This window comes from Heliconius melpomene, chromosome 11, assembly GCF_056956725.1.
Source record: "Heliconius melpomene rosina isolate 202511_hmr_F chromosome 11, ASM5695672v1, whole genome shotgun sequence".
NCBI classification, from domain to species: Eukaryota; Metazoa; Arthropoda; class Insecta; order Lepidoptera; family Nymphalidae; genus Heliconius; species Heliconius melpomene.
In genome coordinates, this window is record NC_140399.1 from 10,005,800 (window position 1) to 10,030,238 (window position 24,439).

The 24,439-nt window shown below is 32.8% G+C and overlaps 3 protein-coding genes and 1 non-coding gene across 5 annotated transcripts in view; 1 reads left to right on the plus strand and 3 right to left on the minus strand.

Moving 5' to 3' along the window:
• The window catches only part of tow (target of wingless repressor), a 76,891-nt gene extending 65,573 nt beyond the window's left edge, over nucleotides 1-11,318 (minus strand). Inside the window, exon 1 of one of the 2 annotated variants that reach the window (XM_085193043.1) lies at nucleotides 11,090-11,318. Coding sequence is in view for 1 of the 2 variants with exons in the window: in XM_085193044.1 (XP_085049170.1) it covers nucleotides 11,090-11,144 (55 nt within the window). In the remaining variant the exon portion in view is untranslated. The remainder of the gene's footprint in view (nucleotides 1-11,089) is intronic. The other variant, XM_085193044.1, reaches the window with a different exon arrangement.
• Nucleotides 11,319-17,984: 6,666 nt separating this feature from the next.
• RpL7A (ribosomal protein L7A) lies at nucleotides 17,985-22,013 on the minus strand. Its single transcript, XM_085192464.1, has 7 exons — nucleotides 21,849-22,013; nucleotides 21,348-21,462; nucleotides 20,885-21,034; nucleotides 20,247-20,335; nucleotides 19,597-19,728; nucleotides 18,772-18,894; nucleotides 17,985-18,189 (listed from the first exon to the last, which is right to left on the minus strand). Exons 1-7 carry the CDS (start codon nucleotides 21,861-21,863, stop codon nucleotides 18,007-18,009), a joined length of 807 nt encoding a protein of 268 aa, XP_085048590.1. The 5' UTR covers nucleotides 21,864-22,013; the 3' UTR covers nucleotides 17,985-18,006.
• LOC146534826 (small nucleolar RNA SNORD36) lies at nucleotides 21,221-21,293 on the minus strand. The gene has a single exon (XR_014878478.1). It is a non-coding gene; the product is annotated as a small nucleolar RNA SNORD36 (small nucleolar RNA).
• Nucleotides 22,014-22,046: 33 nt separating the features above from the next.
• Nucleotides 22,047-23,613, plus strand: LOC146534827 (uncharacterized). Its single transcript, XM_085193352.1, has 2 exons — nucleotides 22,047-22,056; nucleotides 22,493-23,613. Exons 1-2 carry the CDS (start codon nucleotides 22,047-22,049, stop codon nucleotides 23,611-23,613), a joined length of 1,131 nt encoding a protein of 376 aa, XP_085049478.1.
• Nucleotides 23,614-24,439: the final 826 nt, after the last annotated feature.

Below are 24,439 nucleotides of genomic sequence, written 5' to 3' on the forward strand. Positions count from 1 at the left end.
CTTCTTTATAACAAAAGTCTAGGAATAAGGGTTTGGCCTAGTATTAGGTGCTTATACAAACCTACATAAGAACCTATCCACATGCTATAGGGATGCATCTTTCAAGTGAGTACAAGATTTTAGTTAGTTAAAAATAAATCAAATAACGAAAGAAGAAGTGTAGCTATAAAATCGACTGGTTGTGGATTCGATCCCCACTCGAGGGGCTGAAATATTTATTTAAATTTATATTTCCATTTCTTCGCTCTGGTGTCGAGGCAAAGCGCGGCGTTGAGTTATGCCACTCAATACGCAACGCCTTCAGAATTCGGCAGAAAGTGGGTAACGGAGTGTCTTAACACTGGGTTCTCTCTGCCTTCCCTACTGTGTGCGGGAGGAAGTGCAATATTTTTAATAATTTCGTATCCTCACTCCTGTAACCATGCATTTTCGTTTCGCCTATCAACTAATGTCTTCAGAATTTCGTGAAAAATAGGGAGCAAAATATCTTCATACCTATAAGGTTCCTACTGACTACCCTCTTATAAGTGGGGGACAGCTAAGAAATATTAAATTTAACGTGTTCTTAACGCGCATTGAGAAGTAAAGCTGCGCATTTCCCAACCTAGCTATTATAAATACAACCAAAGAATAAAAACTAAAAATAGAAACACTAAGACCATGCACTAAGAAAATCTTTTAATTCAAAAATGTTACACCAAAACAAAAGCCAGACGTAGACAGTTTCTAGACAATAACCTTTGAAGTAAGCGCACAGCAAACAGAATAAAGAGAGACAATAACGTATTATGCAAGAACAAGAGGCTAAGATTCGTTCATGGCTGCTTTGTGAGCTTTTCAATGTGGAGAATGGAGAAGAAAATTGTTTTAGAATATCTTGGATTAGATGATAATTACTGGTATTTATGTTTGTATATTTATTTTTTTGAGATTAGTAAAGGAAAAATATATGGAATGCTTATCAGTTTCTTGTACGTCAAATCGTGAAATTAAAGTACAGGTCTCTACGGCCCCTTAGAGCGCAGGAAAATTTATTTGTAGGTATATCTGAATCAACGTAAACAAGAGCTGTTATGGTTTGTGCTTAGTTTTTACATATTTTACAAAATTTGGAAATAAGTGAGAATTCACAGTGCAAATAAAGGGGAACTTCAAAAGTCGATTATATATCGAAGATAAAACTATTAAAATAAAATAAATATATTTATTTCAGTTTCACATTTTCTTTAGCCATATGTGAAGTAATGAGACCAACCTAGTAAGTTACTAATAAGACACTAGTACTAGTGTAGCTAACTATTACAAACTTATATGCCTAGTTCACTAATTTTATTTACAGTCAAGTTCTATTCTACTGAGACACCATACACTCATTTTATTCTACCATACTATAAAATTCATAAATCCCTATTTTTTTTATTTTCTATACTTCTAGAAATTTAAGCAAGTTTACAAACGATTTGTGCTAACAATTTAATAGGATTTCCAGTGAAACTACGGAATGGCTTCAGCTAGATAAACTTAGGAATGCAACCTTTAAATGGATTAAGAAATGTTCAATTTGGTATATTAAGGAAGCATCTCACTGCTAATGCGATGGTTGGGGGTTCGTTCTCCACTGGGGGAATGAGTTGTCTACTTTTTCTCCTTCTGGTAACAAGGCAAGGCAACGCCTGGAAATTTGGACGGAAAGCGGAGAATGGAGGGTAACACTTAACACTACTAGTGTTATACTAGTTTCTCACCCAGCTATACGCTGGACTCAACTAATATTATAAATGTGAAAATTTGTGAAGATAGATGTATGTTCCAGTTGAACGTAAAAACCAGAACTGATTTTGATGAAACTTTACAGTAATATAGCTGTTACATAAGAATTACAATTTCACTACAATATATATAAAAAAAATGTATAATTTGGACAAAACCACGTTCGAGTCGCTATTGTTTTATAAGGATCCTTTAAAAACTCAAACAGTACGTGCAGGTCACGTTGAGCAAGTCCAGTCACATGGTGCAGACGGCAATAGATTAGGAACATGTGTCAGACGCATTCGAAGCAGATATTTTTGTTAAGAAAACTAAAGTTACTCGCAAAATTTCATATAAATAGTTGTAGGTAGTTGATATCAGAAGTCTTCGTAGAAAGGACCGAGAAACTAGTTGTTTTGTCCTTTTATGTTTTTAGTTTGATGCTGTATCCAGCATGCAGCAGAATAAGCAGAGGAAGCCTAATGTTAGGACACTTCGCTCTCCATTTTCCGCTGAATTCTGGACTGCCTGTTGAGTGGTGGAACTCACCCCCGCGCCTTGTCTCGATCTCCTGGTTCTTTTATCAATATAGTTCATTGATTTCATAATATTATATTATCACCCAAGCTACGTATAACTGCCAAGTTTCACAAGGATACCATTATTACAAGTGGTTCAAATGCAGATTCCTAGATCTTTATTACACAGTTAGTTCCAGCTCGAATAAAAGTGTGTTAATAAAAATAGGAAATTCCTGAAAATTATCATTTGTTATGTACTGCCTTTATTTTCATATGTTGGTTACACTACTTACGAGTATATACCAGAGATATTTAGATATTATTAGAAAACTTGACTTTTCTGGCCATATAAAAGTATTATATAACATTTTGTTATTACAGAGTGGGGATTTAGACGAATCTCATATTTTAAAGTGTTTTTTAAGGACCATGTGCATCATAAATATGTAACATCGACATACTAACCTAATAATTAAGTATTTCTATGAAAATAGCTCACATCGTCTTTATATCGGGCACGTGATTTTGGACACTATCTTTTTCACTACATTTTGGGTAGAATATGAGAAAAAAATAATATAGACTAGCTTCCCAGGTTCCCATCTACTTAGCACAGATATAGCATGAAGCTAAAAATAATATAACTAATATAACTGGTAAAATACGTATTGAACCCACAACCAATTTTTATGTAGTTAAAAATACGTAACTGTGCCATGATAGATTCAAATCTTTTGTTCAACATTCCATACCCAAATTACAGCTTTAAGTTCACTTAAATCCTATAGAAACTATTCTGGCACAATTTCACGCGTATAATCACAGACAAAAGCACTAAAAATATAACAGAGTGGGTTCCCAGGTGCACCCTCGGCCCAATGACTCGATATATAGAAGAAAAGGAATATAAAGAGATCCTCGAGCTTTTATAGTGAGATTATAAATGTTTAATACGGTTGAAGCCTGGGTTGATGGATTAAAAAACTGCAATTAATAATATCATATTTGTTTTATTTCTACTTTACGCTATATTTCGCACATAGCAGGGTAGACAGCGGGAACCTGGAACCTGAAGACCTAGTGTTAAGGTATTCTGACCCGATTAAGACATTACCGTTGCTCACTTTCCGGTCAATTCTCGAGGCATTGCACGTTGAATGGCGGAATTCAACGACGCACTTTGCCCCATCGCTAGAACGCCAAAGCCAATAAAATTAAATATGGTATATTTAATTTCCTCAAATGAGAATCGAATCCACAACCCATTCCAGTCCCATTTACAGATATACGGTTGCGCCTCTGCGTCACGACTGACCTCTGCCTCGTTTCCAACAATTAATACTGTTGAAGGCAGTCCACAAGAATATCAGATTACCAGGTATATCAATATCACGTGAACAGAGTGTATACAATATGCATTCTATCATAGTAAATGACAGGTGCTGTCACACCTTCAGCTGATTAACAGCTGTCCTCAGAAACGTCAATAAAATCTGAACTGAAACGCTCGAAACGCCGAAGAACTGCATTGAACTGGTCGACAATTAAGGTTAATTAAGAGAGAGAATTCGGTTGAAAGCGGAGAACGGAAGTGTTTCAATAGGAACGGAGCGTCTTAAGATTAGATTTCCATGTTCCCTTTGCTTACACAGCGTAAACCTAAAAAATGTAATAAAATTGAATTCGACCACTTGTAATAATCGTATCATCATGAAACTTTACATTGATAGGTGGTACAGGTTACAACAGAATAATTTGGTACATAGAGCTGAGCTGATGATGGAGCCAGGATCTTTGTAGATTACTGGTAAACTACTAAAATTTGGGCTCACACAATATATTTTATAAAGGCAGTGCCTTATGCAATTTATGAGAAAGTAATTTACCAACCCAAAAGATGTGGATGGTTTAAAATAAAAAAAATAAGGACAATTCTTTTCAATGCTCAATAAAAGTAGATTATTACAAAATTTTTTTCTATAAGGATATAAAATAAGTACTCATAACAATAAACCACCTCCCCCCATAAAATGTTACTACTATACTACAATGGCCCCCCAAACCAGATATACGATGTCATCAAAAATTATTGCTATCTCATTATCACATCATTGACATCAACAAAATTCCCTGATGCAAGAATGTTATTGTGAATTTTCCAATATTTTTTTATTTGCGGCATCTAATTTCTTAAATTTTGTGTTTTTTAGAGATTATCTTATTTTATTATTTCGATATATAAACCAAAATAATTTTTGATTAATTAAAATTTACCTTTTTAGGATTCTAAAATCTTCCCTTGGACTCTTGGACTTGATTTGGTTTTTTTCACATTCTGGAGGTTTCACGTTTTGGATTGCAGAACTCAACGCAGGTACTTATACCAAAGTAAAGAAATGAAAATACTAAATATTGCATTTCTTCGAATGGGAATCGAACCCAAAACCAGTCGCGTTCACAGTGACACATTTGCGCCCCTGCACTACGACAGGGCTTCACGACCTCATCGGTTTTTTTATATTTATTTTATTACTTTAAATAATAAATTACTTTTACTAGTTAAAGTAATAAACTAGAATTAGTTACGTCCAGTAGCCTACAAGCTTCATAAACATCGCAGCAATGTCCGACTTCACTATAAACAATGTTGGATGAAATTCGTTGGAAATTTACACAATTATGATAAACTTTAGGGAAATATGTGCTTGTGACATTGAAATACATTGTAACGAATACTTTACATACTAACTAGCCTGGGCTGGGCATAACTATTATATTATTTATATATTTCTTAACCTTTTTTTTTTATTTCACTCAGAATTTAATACGAAACTAACCTATAGTTTAAGATATTTGTTAAATTCTAAAATTGAAAAGATTTTGTTAGATGAGACCATGGTGGCGCAACACGACGATCATAGGTTCGATACCCACTGAGAGAAATGATTAATATTCCTTTAAAATATACATATAAATAAACGCAAAATAAAAGTTTTATTTTAGCTTCACGCTTTGTCCCTAGCTGCGTAGCCAGTAAGAACGGATCACCATCGATGAGGACATCCTCCGCAGGACCTTCCTCCAGTATCTGTTCTATATATGTTCTCGAGAGTCTTTCCCTGCCTCTCACTCACTCTTGCTGAATATACAATTTTTAACATAAACAGAATATATTAAACACAAAAAAGCCTTTCTAAGAATCCAAATGAAAAATCCAATTCCTATGAGTGTGCCTTAAGATTCGCGAAGAAAAAATTCAAAGAAGTGAACGCACCTCATTAAACCCGTATCAGAACAGGGATCGAGTCAAATTACGCAAATGATATGGCAAATTTATCCCGCAAATAGAAGGGTTGAGATTCAAATATATATATTTATATCTATACGACATATTATATATTTATTTTTTTATCATTTATTTTCGCGGCGTTGAGTTCTGCCACTTAACACGCAAAGCCTCCAGAATTAGGCAGAAGGTGGGGAACGGAGTGTCTTAACATTAGGTTCCCTCTGCCTACCCTGATGTGTGCGGGATACGGCGTGAAGCAGATTTTTTAATAATTTATTTTTTGACTATTAACGCGACGGTCGTTCGTTTCCAACACAGGTGAACGAATTGTTTCCATTTCTCCTTCCGGGTAAGGTTAAGTTCTGCCACTCAACACTCAATGTCTCTAAAATATGGTAGAAAGAGAGGAGCGGAATTTTTAAGATTACGTCCGCGTATCATATTATTTGCGGGAATACAGCATGAAACTGTGTAATTTTCACAGGGTGTCTCTTTATCACGGGTTATGGTTATGTTATTTTAGCTGCTGAAAAAATATTGATAGAACGGAGAGATTTGGAGAGATAATGCGGATAGTACTTTCGTTTTCATTAACTATAGGAAATATGTAAAAGCTGTTAATAGAAAATACATTAATTTTCACAAAACTAAATAAAAATCCATATTAAAAAAATATCTATACTTATAAGTACTACATACATTTCCCTGAATGTGAACAGCTACCAACTTTTATACACCTATTACAGCACCTAATTTACAACGAAAATAAATGAAACCAGCCAAGCCAGGTTAAAAGTAAAAGCTGCTGTATGTCTGTTTGAAATTAAATCACAAGCTTTCAAAGGTTTTAGTCTACGAAAAACAGCTGGCTGCCGACAATTTCCATTAATCTCACCATAAAGCCACCGTGCCAGTGCAAAAATACTCTGCATTTTATATGAGCTGACGCAATGTTGGTACAAGCCTTTTGAATTCGATGCGGATATCCCGGACGAATGGGTAAATGAATACGACAATACTTGTTTTTTTTGTTAGGTTCACGCACATACCGGTTTTTGGCGTGATGTGCGGAGGGAACCTGGTGTTAAATGACTCAATAATTATAAATAATTCGAAAAATATTTTCAATTTGAAGACTCATTATACCTAATGATAGTTCTTGATAAGGATACCATAATACTAGTCGTAGTGCTATGAAATTATTGAGTTATCAATGGAGCTGGGTCATCCATGGATCTGGATCAGAAGGATATAAATTGTCTTGACAGACGGACAAGAAGCGTGAGAAGTATAAAGGTTTTTACCTTATCAGTAATAGTAATAGTTTTGAGAAATAGTAGACAAAACAAGCTATAAAAAATCTAGTGCTAAGGTTCTGTTTTCCTCTTTCCGTCGTAATTCGAAATGGTGGAACTCAGTGCCTTTCTTTGTCTTTTCAGAACGGGGGAAACCATAACCACAAAAGTCGAATCCTACTCACTCATGAGAGCTCCTCAGGACCGTAATTTATTTTTCTGCTTCACTCTGTATCCTGTACATACCAAGGTGCAGCAGAGGGAACCTAGCATTGAGACACTCGCTTCATCATTTTCCGCGGAATTTTCGAAACATTGGCCCATTACCGCCTCATTTACCATATACGTGTGCCACTGACGGCTTATTACAATAATATTTAATTTATTCATATAAAATATTTATTTACATAAAATAACTTGCAGTTAAATATTCATGTAATTCTGTATAATTATATTGTGTTGTTTTAATTAATGTATGACAGAATAATTGGGCATTATTTTTTTTGTATAAAACTGTATTTATTTTTCTCAATTTTTAAGTAATAATCACTTTAATTTTCATATTCTTCTAAAAAAGTTGTTATTGGTTTTGTCATACTAAATAATATTAAAGAATTAGTAAAAGCAAATAATATTTATAGATTCAAACAAAAAAAACATGGAAAGAACTGAACGATGTAAATTTGCTTAGCGATGCTGCAAGTAGCAGGATACGATGTGGATTGTGGGAACCTAGTGTAAAGAATATTAAGATTCGTCCCCATTGAGACACTACCGTCCCCCTCTCTCCGCTACATTCTCGAGGCATCACGTGTTGAGTTTCGGAACTTAACGACGCTCTTTTTACTTTGTTACCAAAACGAATAAATGAAAATACGAAATAATAATCATTTATTCCCACGAATGGGAATCGAACCCATAACCGCCGCGTTTACAGTTACACCCTTATTCTACTACAACTAAAATATTTTACAAAATAGACTTAGATAATTTGTATATTTATTACAGTCACAACGACGTGTTGTAAAAACGAGACTGTAAAATAAAAATAAAAGTAAAAAATGTAATAACAATTGATAAAGTGCTTGTAAAGATACATTTTATTATGAATTTATTTTATTATGTTATACTATGTAAATATTTATGTATGTTTTTTTAACTTCACGCTGAACCCGTACATAGCAGAGGGAACCTGGTTAAGACACCCTGTTCCCAACTTTCTGCCAAATTTTTCGATACGTCGCGGGTTGAATAAAACTCAACGTCGGGTTTTTTGCTTTGGTGCCAGAGCGAAGAAATGATATTCGCGGGATAACGCGTGAAGCGAAAACAAAAAAAATGCAAGATTAAATATATTTTATATTAAAAAAACCTCATTATCTTTACACTGAAGCAATTTCAACAATCCACACCACGCACTACATAATTATATAATGTTAATAACATTATTCTGTCCGTCCGTGTCCAAATTCACCTCATTAGGAGCCTAAGAAACAGTTCTACATCCTTTATTAAGACAAAGATACAACCAATCCAACGCTAACTTTTGTTTATTTTCGGCGTTAATTGAACTATTCTACTGAACTGAAACTGTTTAGTTTGTTAAACTGCTTCTTGGGGCCTTTTGTTTTGAGGGTGGTGATTCAAATTAAGTTGTTTATTTATTAATTTCTATCATTTCGGAGGGTAAATAGGCAGTGATTAATCACTAGGTTCTTTCTACTAGCTAGATGCGCATGCCAGCTATTTAAGTACATACCTTGGCTAGCAATGATAACTCAATCAGACTAGAAGACTTCAAGAGAACAATCTTCAGCATATCATGGATTCACCGGGACATATGAAGAAAGGATACCCCATGAGACACTCATCTCCTCGCTCTGGCCAGACAAATCGCAGCGTCTGCCACTCAACACGTAATGGTCTCGTATTTGGGCAAACTGAGAACTGGGTGACATTTGACACAATTAGCAAGGATTTACTCTATAGTGCCGGAGCCTGACACTTTAGTTTTCTATATAAAAAATGTGTTCTATAAAATTATACTGTTACTAGAACGTGAAAGTAATTCAGATTAGTAAATAAATAATTGGGTCACTCAAGCGGGCGAAGCCCCGAGCGGTTCGCTAGTTAAACATAGAAGTAATCTATGGTTATATATGTATACATATTTATATGGCCGTCTTTTGAACTGACAAGCTTTATACTATACTAATATTATTTATTCATACCTAATCGTTTTCTAATTGTGTCGCCGTTCCTATTTAGAATATCAATACGTGAACTCAAAAGTAAATCTTTTCAAGGAATATTAAATAGTCATCATTATTATTTTATTTATAAGTAACATAGATGGTGGGCATGATGGCAATGACTTCGGTTCCCACGCATGGGATTTTTTTTTTTTATTCTCTCCTCTCTCGGTAAATCATGGCGTTGAGTTCCGTTACGCATCACACTATGCCTCTTATTTTGGCACGTGGTAGAAAGCAGTGTGGAAATTGTAAATATTTATCCTCCGAGTGAGAATCGAACCTGCAAAGGTCGCTTGTTTCCTCGCGTCATTGCGGCTAAACATGTACGTAGTTTATAAAATTAAATTACAATACCTGTAACACGAGAAAATTGAGTTTAAACTTTAGCGTCAATATTTTAAAAAGGGTGTTATTAAACGACGTCAGCTGGTAAATATTTTTATAATGAGACAGAAATTAAAACAATAACGCATAGTACTTTATTAAAAATCTTAACACAACTTTATATTTCACAGAGGAAAATTAATTAGGTAAAAAGAAATAATAAAGAAAATTCCAAACGATTTTGTTTAGAAATTTCTTTATTACTTTTCCAAACCAAAAAAACGTGTTTTCAAGGTTGATTTTCCTTCGTCTATATGATTATAACAGTATAAGTCAAGATACAAAACGCAGCAAAATCGATGAATAAGTAAGTATCTTTTGATTGGGTTGACTCAGAAGCTTTTTTTTGTACTCCAAGGGACGATGGACCTGAACATTCGATATTAATTTCAGCTCGATCCTCACGATCTCCACACGATCTCCAAGTAAATGGTCTCGACAGACGGACAACAACGTGGTTCTAAATGGGTTCCGTTTTTACCTTTTGAAATACGGAACCCTAAAAATATAAAATACCAATTTATTTTATTACTTCTTACTTATCTCCCTATCTAATATAAATATCCCCTTTCAGGGTCTTAAAGCTATTCTTCATTCAGGTCGCATTTTGACGGATACATGCTCGAGCGAAAACCAGAAGCATGTATACTCTACGTGAAACAGATATATTGGTGGAATATATTTTGGAAGAATGCGATACTGAATTTAGCTACAATATTCTAAATTCTCATACACTAAAAGAAATTTTGGAAATTTCTTCATTATTCATTCTTCATGCTTTTTGTAATTTTTGTTCGAGACTATTCTTCACGTGTTAAAATATTTTTTTTCCATTTCATTCATTGAAGTTTCTGGTCGTATACGCGAAATGTCTTGTTACCAAAGCAGAGAAATGGAAATAAATTCCCCCGAGTGGAAATCGAACTTACACCCGTCGCGCGCAATTAGACACTGGACCGCTGCGGTACACCATCATCTTTATTAATTACAAAATATTTAATTGAATCATGAAAAAATATTGAATTCTACATTAGTAGTTTTTTAAGAATACTCAATTAAATATTCTGTAATTCATATATTTATTCAGTGGACTAAATTACTTTAGTAGGCTACGTCTAAATACAAATACAAATAATATATTTTTTTAATTTCTAACAGTTTTCATACATCTATATAGCGTGTGTGACGCAAACCAAACCTAAGGCTATGAACCCTGTGACCTCTTAACCATCATCTATAGCTTACTACTCCACACGTATAAAAAAAACTGAAGTCAAAATTATATTTCTGACGTTTCCTATTAATGTTTATTATAATATAGATTTGATTTAGAAATAATACTCCAATTTTCGGCAAAATAAACCAAAATTAATATAATTTTCCATTTAAACTAATATGTATAAATATTAAATAAGAAAAGAAAATCCTATTTAATCTACAATTATATTAAACTAACTATGTTAAGAAATAATTTGAACAAAAAAAAAACCCACAGATTAAAAATTCACGATCCATTTCTCACAAAATACATTTATTTTCTGAAAAATCTTAAGTTCCCATACATTTTTCCATAAAAAAAACATATCTACTTACCATAAAGTCCACAATTTGCAATCCAATTCCAAAAACAGTTGTCATTATCGCACATAGCCTCTAGGCATCACAGACACACACAGTTTTAACTGACACAGCACAGATCAACATACAATTTATGCAATTCACATTTTTTCATATAAAAAAACGTATTATTTCATTTAATTTTTCATTTAAAATTGTATTTTCCCAGAGACAAGCGCTCAGTCCCTTGCGTGGTTCACGACTGAACGTTCCTATACCTGTTATTTTTCGAGGGGGTGGCGCCTGCGTACAACGAGACTGTCGTACTATATTAATTTTAAATAATTCTTCCTATTTCAATTGAAATTCATTATAATAATAATGAATTTTGTAATGTGATAAAACTTTAGTTTATTCGTTTATGATAGATTTTGTGATAGGTCAATTATTAAGAGAATATGGACGTCGCGTCCAAATTACATTTAAATATTGAAATACATGTAATGAAATATTGCATGCCAGTTATGGAGGAAATGAAATATTTAATATTTTCATCGAGGCAAAGAGCGGCGTTGCAGACTTCGGCGGGAAGTGGAGAGCAGAGTGTCTACTACCCTGCTTTTAATTTTTTTCTTTCTATTGATTCATACAAAATACTTCTCTGTTCGATACCATTAACATTTGTCATAGATATCGATTTACTTATAATTCAATGCACAGCTGCGCCCGAGTGCGCCTTTACATTAGACAAGCGACTTTAGTATTGTCTGACTGTTCCTTTATACAAATAATAATAGTGATTCAGTCTCTATAATTTGTATATGGAGGACGTTATTTTTTCCATTCCCTATTTTCTGGGGTAGTTGAAATAGTGAAAATGCTTTTTTTTTTAATTTGTTCCGTACACCTGGGTAATTAGAAAAAAAATATTGTCAAAACGCTGTTCTCCAGTATTCAGTGGTGAAGATCAACGCCGCGCTAGGATTGTGCTCCATCACAGTCAAACTTCTTAAATCCATTTTTTTTATCTTCACGCCGTATCCACACCAAAGTAGGCAGAGGGAATCTAGGAACCTACTATTAAGACACTCTGTTCCCAGTAAAAATCTTCTGTTCTCCATTTTTCGCCGAATTCTGGAGGCATTTGCGAAAGTCAACGCCTCGTTTGGTAACGAGAAAATAAAAATATTAAATATTTCATATTCTCGAGTGGGAATCGAACCCGCCCTTCGCCACGACTGGCCTCTAAAAATATCACATTACATAAGTGAATGAATTAATCTATTTTCAATAAAATCATTCGACTGTAGCATATGAACCTAGAACTGTGGTATACATAAACATACGTATAAGAAATAAATCATTCTCAAATTACATAGTCTTAAATTATATACATTACAAAAAAAAGGCACGACGACAACTTACTTTTCCACATATTCTAGACAATACATATATATATATATGTTTATACATTTTTGTATGCGAAAAATTTTTAATTCACACATAGGCGTCTTGAGGCCGCTGTCTGCTTGCTTTGTTCCGTAAAGGGCTTCGTGACCCTCCTGCCTCCGGGGCTCTGTAGACATATTAACTACGGTATAACTTGAAGTTTTAGACTAAAACTTTTAGTGCTCTAAATATACATATATATATTTAGCTTCACGCTGTATACCGCATGTAGGCAGAGGGAGCCTAGACAATCGCGTCCAATTTTTCGGCCGAAATTTGCCGAAGAAATGAAAATATTAAATATTTTATTTTCACGAGTGTGAATGGAATAGTCGACTTTAAATCTTGATTAAATAATATGACATGAAAGTTCAATTTATGTTTATACTTATATGTCGGTATGTATGTATTTACAAGATCCGGCATTGTAAACAAATACCTAAGGAACTATTTATTATAATTTTCAACTTCGACTCAACATTTATACAAGCCGTTGTCGTGCCACCATTAGTCACTCATTCATTCATCATCACGCGTATCTTTCAACCAATAAATCATTTGATGCCTAGGTAAACGCGACGGTTGTCGGTTCGTTTCCTATTTGGGGGAATGATTTTTTTTTTTCATTTTGCCTCTGGTAATAAAACAAAAAATATTAAATATGTCATTTAATATTTTCGTTGAGTGTGATTTGAAAGGACAATCGTGACTTTCAGTGCCGGTTTTAGCACTACCGGCGCCCTGGGCGAAATTTTTTCGGCGCCCCCTAACTACATTTCAATAATATACAAAAAAAGGAATGGGTACAAAGAAATAACCATCTATTTAAAAAAAAATTATGACAAAAAGTAATAAAATTTCACTTCTTCTAGCCTTTCTATCTGCGAACTCTTTTATTAGGCATTCAAAGTTTACGTTTTCTGCAATTTTATTTTCAAAGTTGTTAAGATCACTTTGTTTTTTTTTTTGATATCAAAGACGACGATGGCTTTTTTTTTTTAGATACCAAAGACGACGATGACTTCGTTTTTTTTTAGAGCTTAGACCATTCTAAAGGACATCAAGTCCCCTAAGCCGCACCGGGCAGCAAATACCCTAGCTACGCCACTGCAGCGAGGAGACATCTTTGCGCAAAGCAAACCGCCCTTTTTATCCGGCGCCCCTGGGCGGTCGCCCAGCCTCGCCCTACCCTAACGCCGCTAGTGGTGACATTAACAGTTACTCTGGTGCCACCGGGCCACGACGACCTCATCATGCAGCTTTTGTCAGCTTTGTTCTAGATAGAGAAACCTAATGTCAAGACGCTCCATTCTCCACTTTCCACCCAAATTCGAAATATTGCGAGACTGAATACTGGAGATCTAACAAACTAAAGATAAAAATATTGCATCTATCTGAATTAAAATTGAATCCCCGACCATCGGCTTAGCAATCGAAAAAAGGTATTCAATACATCAACGGGTCAGTTGAAATTTCAAAAGAAACTAGGGAAGAAAACAAAGAACTATAATATACTACATACCTATTACTTTCTTCCTTTCCATCGCTCCATCTGTCTCTTTATAAATTGGTCAAATATTTGGAACGTGTTGCTTGGACAAATATTTTAGATAAATATTAGAAGAGACAGTTCGATTTCCGCGGAGCGTAAATATCGGTAGATATATGAATGTTTAAAAAAATAAAGGATGTTTTATTACGATCCGATTAAAATATGTATATATCTATATATATAAAAGGACTTGTCCTCACTGACTGAGGTAAGACGCGCGCACAGCCGTAACCGCTAATGGTAGAAACGTTAAATTTGGACAAAAGTTTACTTTCGTAATCTGGACATCCACTAAGAAGGGATTTTGAAAAATTTTAACCCTAAAGGGGTGAAATAGGGGTTCAAAGTTTATATGGAAAAAAATTTAAATCGGCACTGATTTTTATAAAATTTGAAATTTAGATTTTTAAAAGTATTTAATTGAACACGTGTTTCATCGTTTTCTAGAATTCTCCCCCTAAGGGTGCAAATAAGGGGTTGAAAGTTTGTATAGGTTTTTTTAAAATCGTCACCAATTTTTATAAAATTTGAAATTCAGACTCTTAAACGTATATAATTAAACACATGTTTCATGGTTTTCTAGAATTCACCCCCTAAGGGTGCAAATAATGGGTTGAAAGTTTGTATGGGAAAATTCTTAAATCGCCACCGATTTTTATACAATTTGAAATTTAGACTCTTAAAAATATTTTATTGAACACATGTTTTATGGGTTATTAGAATTCACCCTTAAATACGCAAGCGAAGCTGCGCGCGTCCGCTAGTATATATATATACGTTTAGTTGAAAAAATTTGCAAATTAAATCAGCTTAATTTTTTCTATGCATCAAAGTACTGACAGACGGATGGCAAAATAATTCTATAAGAGCTCATTATTGCATTTTGAAGTACGGCACCCTAAAAGCATAAAAAAATGTGAATGTAATAAAAAATGACCTAAATAGCACAAAAAGTTAAATGTATTTCTTAATATAAAAGTAATTATTAAAGTGAGTTATAATGACCTGGTAATAAAAGGCAATCCCGAGGGAAGTATGTCGCGAGCAATTATACGAGTGCGAATGGTTTATATGATATAGCTAATTAAATAACGAATTGTTTTAAAAAATATTTCTTTAAAAATTTAAAGGCCGTCGTTGCGTTATGGCACAGCTTCTGAATATAAACGCGACAGTTGTGCGTCCGATTTCTACTCAGGGTTATGAATTGCTCCGGTAATAAGACGCGGCGTTCAGTTCCGCCACTCAACATGCTGTCTCCAAAATGAGGCAAAAAGTGGTGAACCATGTGTAGGTAAACCTCTAGGTTCCCTCCGCCTACCCTGATGTATGTGGGAAACAGCGTATTTTTTTTTAAGTTTCATGCTTTTTTCACATACAAAAGGATAGGTAATGAGAATTTACTGTTGAGACACTACTTTCTCCGTTGTCAGCCAATTTTGAAAACACTATACCTACTATAATATTGATAAGCCGAACTCCATGTTTTTCTTATGAAGTAAGAAAATGAATATCGCCGCTGCTTACCTTGTTACTAGACCGACGAAATAAAAAGAATTCTTTCTCTCGTGTGGGAATAGAACCCACAACCAACACGTTTAGTTCAAGAGTGCGCCGCTGCGTCACGTCGGCCTTTTGAAGAAAACAACTATAATATTTAATTAGTTTGTATTAATAAATTGTACATAAAAATAATTATCTTTTTTTGCTCTATTACAATACTACTGCCATCTAGAATTCCTCTTCTCCAATTCAACTTAAAAATATAAATGCTAATTAATTTTTACTCAAATATAAACATGTACCTATTTAATAACTACCTACTTTAATAACACATCCAAAATATTAAAAATTAATTTTTAACAAAAACAAAAACCGACTTCTAACAACGAACTAAAAAGTGAAAAATAATTTTACAAAGATTTTATAATTTTGAAGTCGGTGTCAAGCTAATGCTACAATACCTTTACTACAATATCTAATTACTAAGCCTGTTTGTTTTACTTGGCGTTGTTAGAAGTCGGTTTTTGTTTTTGTTAAAAATTAATTTATTTTACGATTTTAAGTGATGGGTAGATCTTAAAATGATGCTTCTTAAACGAGTGGTGATGGTGGTGGTAGTGGTTGTCAACGAGTGGTTGTGGTTGTCCCAAATAAAACTTCATTTAATTAGGTATTATTTTTGTGCAAAGTAACATTTTGGTATATTGACAAGAACATACATAAAAAGTATTCGGGCGAATTGGGAATCTCCCTTCTTTGAAGTTGGTTGAAAATGAGAACATCCTCTTTTTTGAGGTTGGTTGAAAAGAAATGCAACCATCAGGAATCTCACTTCTGACATCAATTTAAAAAGTTTTTGCTTGTAACTATTACAGTATAATCAATTTTTTACCAAAAAAAACAAAGTTTCTCAAATTTCTCCGGATTCCATGATCGAAACCTAACCAAACTTTCACCAAATTATCCTTGAAGTGTATCCTTTCAAATAAAAAAAGAATCATCAAAATCGGTTGGCGCGACATTGAGTTATTCGGCTATTAGTCGCGCACATGCCTAATGCAAATTTAAGACTTATGTGATTTTCTCATGGATACCATTGTCAGACATGGACCAAAAAAAATGGGACCATTCGGGAAGCTATACCTTTCAAATAAAAAAAAAAATATCAAAATCGGTTCACCCAGTTAAAAGTTATGAGGTAACAAACATAAAAAAAAAAAAAAAAAAAAAAATACAGTCGAATTGATAACCTCCTTTTCTTACAGAAGTCGGTTAAAAATATATGATAATAAAAATATCACCATATAACCTAAATGTATTTTTTATTTCTTTTTATCGACATCTAGTGACAATTTAAGTAACAACGTTGATTGATGAGATGAAATTATATTTTTCTCAACGGTTCCGATAGATGGACATCTTTTTATTAGGTCGATCTATAACAAACTACCTATATAATACAATCTAAGTAAAACTGAATTGGCCCAGCTTTTAATAATTATATTATCATGAAACTCGGCAGTAATACGTAACTTAGATGAGAATACAATAATATGGAGTTATCTATAACTCCATATTATTGCAACAGCTCTAGCTGGTCTGCTGATGAAGCCAGGCCCTGAATAGTGGAATTCTTTAGAGGTTACTCGAGGTTACAGGTGAACTGAAGTTCAGTAATTCTTATTAATTCAATCTATAACTCCATATTATTGCAACAGCTCTAGCTGGTCTGCTGATGAAGCCAGGCCCTGAATAGTGGAATTCTTTAGAGGTTACTCGAGGTTACAGGTGAACTGAAGTTCAGTAATTCTTATTAATTCAATTTAGTCTATAACAGATTTGTAATAAGCAAACCCATCCTCAAGATAAATTCAGCTTCAATCTGTTTCCCACATAGCAGGATCTACGCAGAGGGAATATATTGTTAAGAATTTTTCGACTACTACTAGAATTACTAGAAAGACATTAAAATATTTTTTTAATGTAGTGGGAATCGAAACCGCACGCATTCCCACTCTTGTGCCCCTGCGCCACGATAGCTTCCTACATTTCGAATCTTCACGAAAAATTGCTTTCGCACTATTGGAAGGCAGATTTTATAGCCAATAGCAGAATAGTAGTACCACTTTCGTTATTTTATAAAACATGAAAGTTTATGTGCGCACCCACCCAACACCGGTAAGTACTATCAGGGAATATGAATCTTGGGTAGTGGGTGCTTTGGCAGTTATTAGGTAACTAAGATGCTAAAAATAGTACCAACTTTCGTAAAATTATAAAAGCTCAATTTTTTTATATGTTCTAGGCAATATTACAAATGAGTTATAAATTACAAGCGCCTACGAATGTAATATACTAAAGATACATGTAGTAACTGACCATCCTCTTCTATAAATATAAGTCCAAAAGGTAAATAAAAAAACAAACTACAGATAATTATTTATTAGAGTTAGCCCTGTTTCTGCGCCAACTCGCGCGCCTTGGCCTTCTCCAGCTTGGCAATGCGCGCGTTGGACTTGTTGCCCAACACACCACCACCCCAGTGTCTTCGGAGCTCCTCGTAGCGCTCATTGAAGTTGGTGCGGATCGCTTCTACCACCTTGGAGAAGGAGGCTCTGTCACCGGACTCGACCTGTATACAATTGTTTTTTGTACTTTAGTGTTTGACGACTTAGAGAATAAAAGCAACAGAAAACGAAAAATATCTTCTAAAAAAATTTAAAGATATAATTATTTTGATTCAAATTAAAAATAGAAATTTGTAAACAAAAAAACTAATTGAAAACTTATAATTCTTTTTAAAACTAAACTTGTCGTAACATAAAATCCTAACAAAATATTAGATGGCATACTCAGATATTTCTCTTAAGGTGGTAGAAAGGTTTTCCTCATGGCATTTGGATAGCAAATAAATCATCATTATATGCACAACTTAGTCGCATTTAGTATTTAAATATCCTAAGCATCTGTTTTAGCATTTTCTGATAAATAACTATAATAAAATATTGATTTTAAAACTGCAATTTTGTACCAATAACATAAAAACTTAAAAAAGCGGACTCAAAGTATATAGAAAGGTGACAGCATCAATTTATAAGAAATAAAATTAAAACTTAACAATAAAATCACTAATAATTGAAATAAAAAAAAACAAAATATATAAAAAAGAAACAATCAGAAAACATTAAAAACAGAAAAAGAAAAACAAACATACATGTGTGAGCGCTAAGCACGTGCAAGTCTTCCTGTGTACTAGGGCACCGAGGCGGGACTTGCCCTTGACGATGCAATAGGGCACGCCCATCTTACGGCATAGGGCTGGCAGGAACAGAACCAACTGTAAAAAGAAGGGATTTATTAGCATTTTTGTATATTTATACGTTAGTAGATTTGATTTATATTGTTGTAAATCAGAGTCAACTGGCTTCATGCAGCATGTGGTTTTTTTATTATAAACCACAGCCTCAGGTGAAGAAATTCTAACATCATATGACTTGTTTGAATGGCAGGAAATTGAAAATAATTTATTGCTCCAAGTGAGAATTGAACTCACAACCAACAACAAAGCATCACAGTTCAACCTACATTTGAATAGTGACAGTATTATTATAGTATTTTGATGTACTAATCTCTTTTTAAATACAATTTTTGGATATAATGATAATATAGCTATATAAATATATATAACACCTAAATTTTTATTAAACTAAGTACTTTACATATTATTTAAAAAATATTCAGAGTGTTTTATATTCAAGATTTGTTCCTACACTACAAAGAAAAAAACATCGTCGGTCTTTACATTGATGTCAAAATATAAGTTTTATGGTACTACAGAATAAAGATTTATCTTGTTCTTAAAAAATTAAAAAATAAACAAATATTACTTATGTTTACCTTTTTTTAAGAACAAGCAAGACCAATCTTGATTCTGCTTAACCATAAACCTTCTATTGACATATCCATTTAAACATAGGGACCATCAATCCCACAATCATCAAAAAATTCCAAGCTTTAAGAAAAAGAACAAAAAACTCACCTCAATAGGATCAACATCATGAGCGATGACAACCAGCTGCGCCTTCTTCTTCTCCACCAGCTTGGTCACGGTGTTGGTACCTGATCTAATGGTGTTTGGCCTCTTCGCTGGAGGCTCTTCTTTCTTTGCAACCTTCAAAAACAAATTAAAAATCTTAAATATATAGAGCAATATTTGAAGAACTTTAATAGTATGTGTGGTAGGCATCAGAGATCTTGGTGGAAAAGGTCGTCATGGCGTTCAGATATGGTTTTATGCATCATTTCCCTATTTAATAGTGTATGCTTAAGATCCTATAAGATATTACTAGTAGCTATATTGCCTTAGGTCTATCTTTATTAGTAAAAGTAAAATATACTTTTATTTTTTATATTCTTGTAAAGTCCTTTACTTGTTCTATGTACTCAAAAAGAAATATTATTTTATCTACCTATCTTCATTTTATTTATCCAACATAAATAAAAATAAACAAAAAAATTATATATGGTTTTCACAATTTCTACAGATTTTAAGCAGATTAATTTCGTATATTTAAAATTTAACTGTGACAACAAACTAATGATGAGATATAAGACTTCAAAAATGTATCTATAAAATCATTATCAGCTAAAAAAAATATCTAAATAATAATAAGCCTTTTAATAACATACCTTAGCTTCAGCAGCTTTCCTGAGGCGTTCCTTCCTGACTGCTTCAGTCTCTGGTCTGTACTTCTCTAGGATCTTGAAAAGACCCTTCGCTAAAATAAAATACATACATTAGTAATGTTTTCTTAGACTAAGCTGAAATTGAAATAGTAAATGAGAGTTCAGAGTTAAAAAGCTCGTATTGTTTTTGATAATCATAGTGATTCATAGTTGCATTTGGAGTTCATCATGTTAAATAAGATTAAAAAATGTATATTTTTATTATTGTTCCCACTACCAAAAGTTCAGCTAACATTTTGTAGTTGCCAATAGACAATAGTTTGTAAAATGAAACAATCGAATGGACTATTGTCAGAAACTGTTGGTCCAAATTGGAAGATTCTTATAGTGTTAGAAAGTTTAAGGAAGCCGATAGGCTACATTAACATCTTGTAAAGTATTAGTAACCTATTGTAGCTACAATCAATTAATTTGGAGTCTTAGAATGTGCAATGTGTTACACAACCCTCAATTATTTAACCATGCCAGAAAAGTTACTGGTAAAGTTTGTAAGTTATAAGAATTCCACTCTTTTAAAATTATTTTATTTTATCAAAATACATAAACAAGATTATAACAAAACTTTTAAATGAATAACAAACCTGTAGTCTTATCTAAGGTCTGAGTAAACTGGTTGATTGGTGGTGGCACCTTCAAGCGGCGTTGGAGCACTGCCTTTTGACGTTGAATACGAATGTACTTGGGCCATCTCACAAAGCGGGATAAATCACGAGTTGGTTGGATATCCTGACCTGAAATATGTTAATAATTGATATATTTAATATTATATTACATAGATAAGCGTTATTACATTAAGAAGTGAGTTTTTAAGTGTAAATTGTTCAATGTTTACTTGTCAAATAAGATTACATTACCATGAATTATAATAAAAGTAAAAAATATTTTAATAACAAATAAATATTATTAAGTATTAGCTGACCAATCAGTGTTAAAAAGCTCGTTATATTTTAACCACATGGTTATTCAGTTAAGTGTTTTACATCATGTTGGCCATTTTATATTTTTTTTTGGATATCAAATACTTAATTTAAAAAGTTAACTTACCAATAGCAAAGTTCTTTGTCCTCTTCTCGAAGAGAGGGTTTACAACCTTCTTAGGTTCAACTTTCTTCACGACCAAAGGAGCGGCCGCTACCTTCTTTCCTACCTTCTTCTTAGGCTAAAAGAAATAATATTTGTTATATTTAGGTGGTCCCGGCACTTTATGTACTTTTTTTGAGTAATTAATTTCTGCATCTATAATTTGGTACATGATATATTTATCATTTAGTAGTTCACATCATGGTTCACTTATAGAGGTTATGTTTCTTTTCCTCGTTATTTTTATTCAAAACATTGTAAGCATTTTCAATAATTAATAAAAGTTTATTATAACAATATTTAAACACAGAATAAAGGATTAAATTAACCAAAAAGTAATTGTTTGTGTGTTATTAAACGGAAAACAACACTCACGATCTACACTTACAATATAATATGAATTCACACGTTTTCTAATTTCCCGAGCAAAAATAACGTATTATAATAAACGCACATGGCTTTTACCTTCTTCTGCACCATCTTGTATGAACTTTAATAAAGTGATCTAACGGCCACGAACAGATACGTGACCGAAAAAGAACACCAACCTTTCGGCAAAAATGGCCGAAACAAAAAGACAGTGGCGCGGATTGACACAAACGTCAGTGAATACCATAGATAAAACATGTGCTGCCAGATTAGAAATAATATCTGAAAAATGATATGGATATAGGTAGCTTTAAATATATTTTGTAATATGTATTTTTATATCTAAATAAATAATTATGTATTAAAATATAACATTATATATATACGACCAACCTACGCCATGACCAATACCTATTTTATTATCAATTCAATTTACTTATTATTTTATTTGTATTATATATTTTTTTCCATAAATAAAAAGCAATTTCAGTCATATATACAAAAATACATTTTATTATTTGCTTACAATCGATAAAAGATTAATATTATAATGTTCATACAACGAGAACGACATAAAACAAAAGTTAAATATTACGATGTGTTTCACAATTTATTTGTTTTGTTTTATAGGTAACACAAATTGTTCATGCATTTCGCAGTAAAAATATATAAATATTTATTCAATAAAAATAATAATAATAATAAATTAAACAAAAAAAACTAATTATACTTATTTACAGCTTCTATAAGCTCCTCGAGCACTCTCAAAGTAAATCTGGAAGGTACTTTAAAATTGGGTAATGAAGTTATATCTTCTCTGTCAGAATTTCTAGGAAATAAAACTAATATGCAGACCCGGAGGTTTTTAACACCTGTTGCTGAAGAAGACACCATAACAGACATAATAAGAACGTCCGTATTGTGTCATGAACTCAATTTCTGTTTGTCATTAAGGAAATTTATAGATGAATATGTCATCGTATTAGCAAAATCTGTAAAAGATATACTTAGAAACAGTCTAGGAGAATGGTTTCAAACTTTAATTTATGAGGAACAACTAAAGCATTATTTAGTTATCATAAGATATATCCTCGAGGAGGCTGACATGAAATTTACTGAAGACAGAATATCTTACTTCTGGATGAATACAATTAAGAAAATCTGTGCAAAATTTCAAGAAATGTCAGCCATATTGATATCGGTGGAATTGCAAAATGAAATTAGTATAAATACTATGAAAAAGTCGTTGAATCATAAAGTAATTGTCACAACTGCGTTAGTTGAGTTGGAGTACCAGGGAAAATTATGTACCGAACACGCCATTTGTATTAAATCCTATGAAATAACGAAATCTTTATACACTCTTCTAGAACAGTTGGACAACACACCAGATGAGAAAGTTCGATCTTTTATTAGACATTTTTATGAAGCACTTTTTGAGACAAGTTTTTATTCACATTTAAATCAAATTACATCACATGAGCTACAAGTAACGTTAAATGACATGGCTTATTCCAAGGACGTGCCTACTAAGGATATATTATCTACAGTGAAAAAAATTGTCAATTTACGACTAAAATCGACACAGATAAATCTTTTAACATTACCTCATGATGCATTCTTGGTCCATATTATTTTATCAGACATGGATCATATTTACAGTAAATATAAAGATCCTTTTGGTACCTTTTTACAATATTTTTTTTTTTGGAAAATATCTGATGTTCGGATTGATAAGCCAATTGGGCATATCCTAAGAGACGTGGAGAAGGAATTGTGGACAGTGTCCGATGATCTTTTGATTAAGTTAATGAACGAGGTAAAAGTATTTTTAGAGTTAACTGTTGATCCTGAAAATTAATAACTATTTCAAATATAAAGTACCTATACAATAGGAATAGCTAGGATCTTTCAAAGTTAAATTGTAGAACAGTAATATAAATAAAAATATCATATTTCTTTCATAAATATATTAGTTTAAGTAACCATTTACGAGTATGTATAGAAAATTATACAATTCGATGTAGCTGATCTTCCATAATCACATAAAAGATATATCAAAATGTAAATTATCACATTTGCCAGTTAGTTGCCTATATGGTATATGCTTTAAACCATTTTTTTAATATTAATTATAAAAATAATAATATACAAAAATTGTAGCTAGGTATACAGTATATATTTAGTTCACTGATATATATACTAAACTATAATTTTTAGCTAACATTTAACTTTAACTCAGCCAAGTATAAATCTTAAAATTGGGTTTTGAGATTGAGTTATACCTTTCCTTTGATGTGTAACGCGCAGCATATCCTATTTACGGTGCCCGGGAGCCCCTTTTGTGAATTTGTTATAAGTAGGTACAATATCGACCAGCAACTGCTGATGCTGATGCACTTCCCTTACGGCAAAACTAAATATACTATCTTATTTCCATGTAAAATTGGTCCACGTCCTCGAGTAGTTGGATGATATATTTTTAAATAAGCTTTAGTTGTCGAAGTTATAAATAACTGTAAATCCAAAAAAAATAATAATAAAAAATAATAACATTAAACTGTTTTCATTTATATGAAGCTTTTTTAGATCCTTAAAACAAAATGTTTTTCCATATTTGGTGACTTCCCTCTTATCCCCGAGTGATAATCGACGCGTAGTACTATAAGATCTTTCAGAGACTTCTG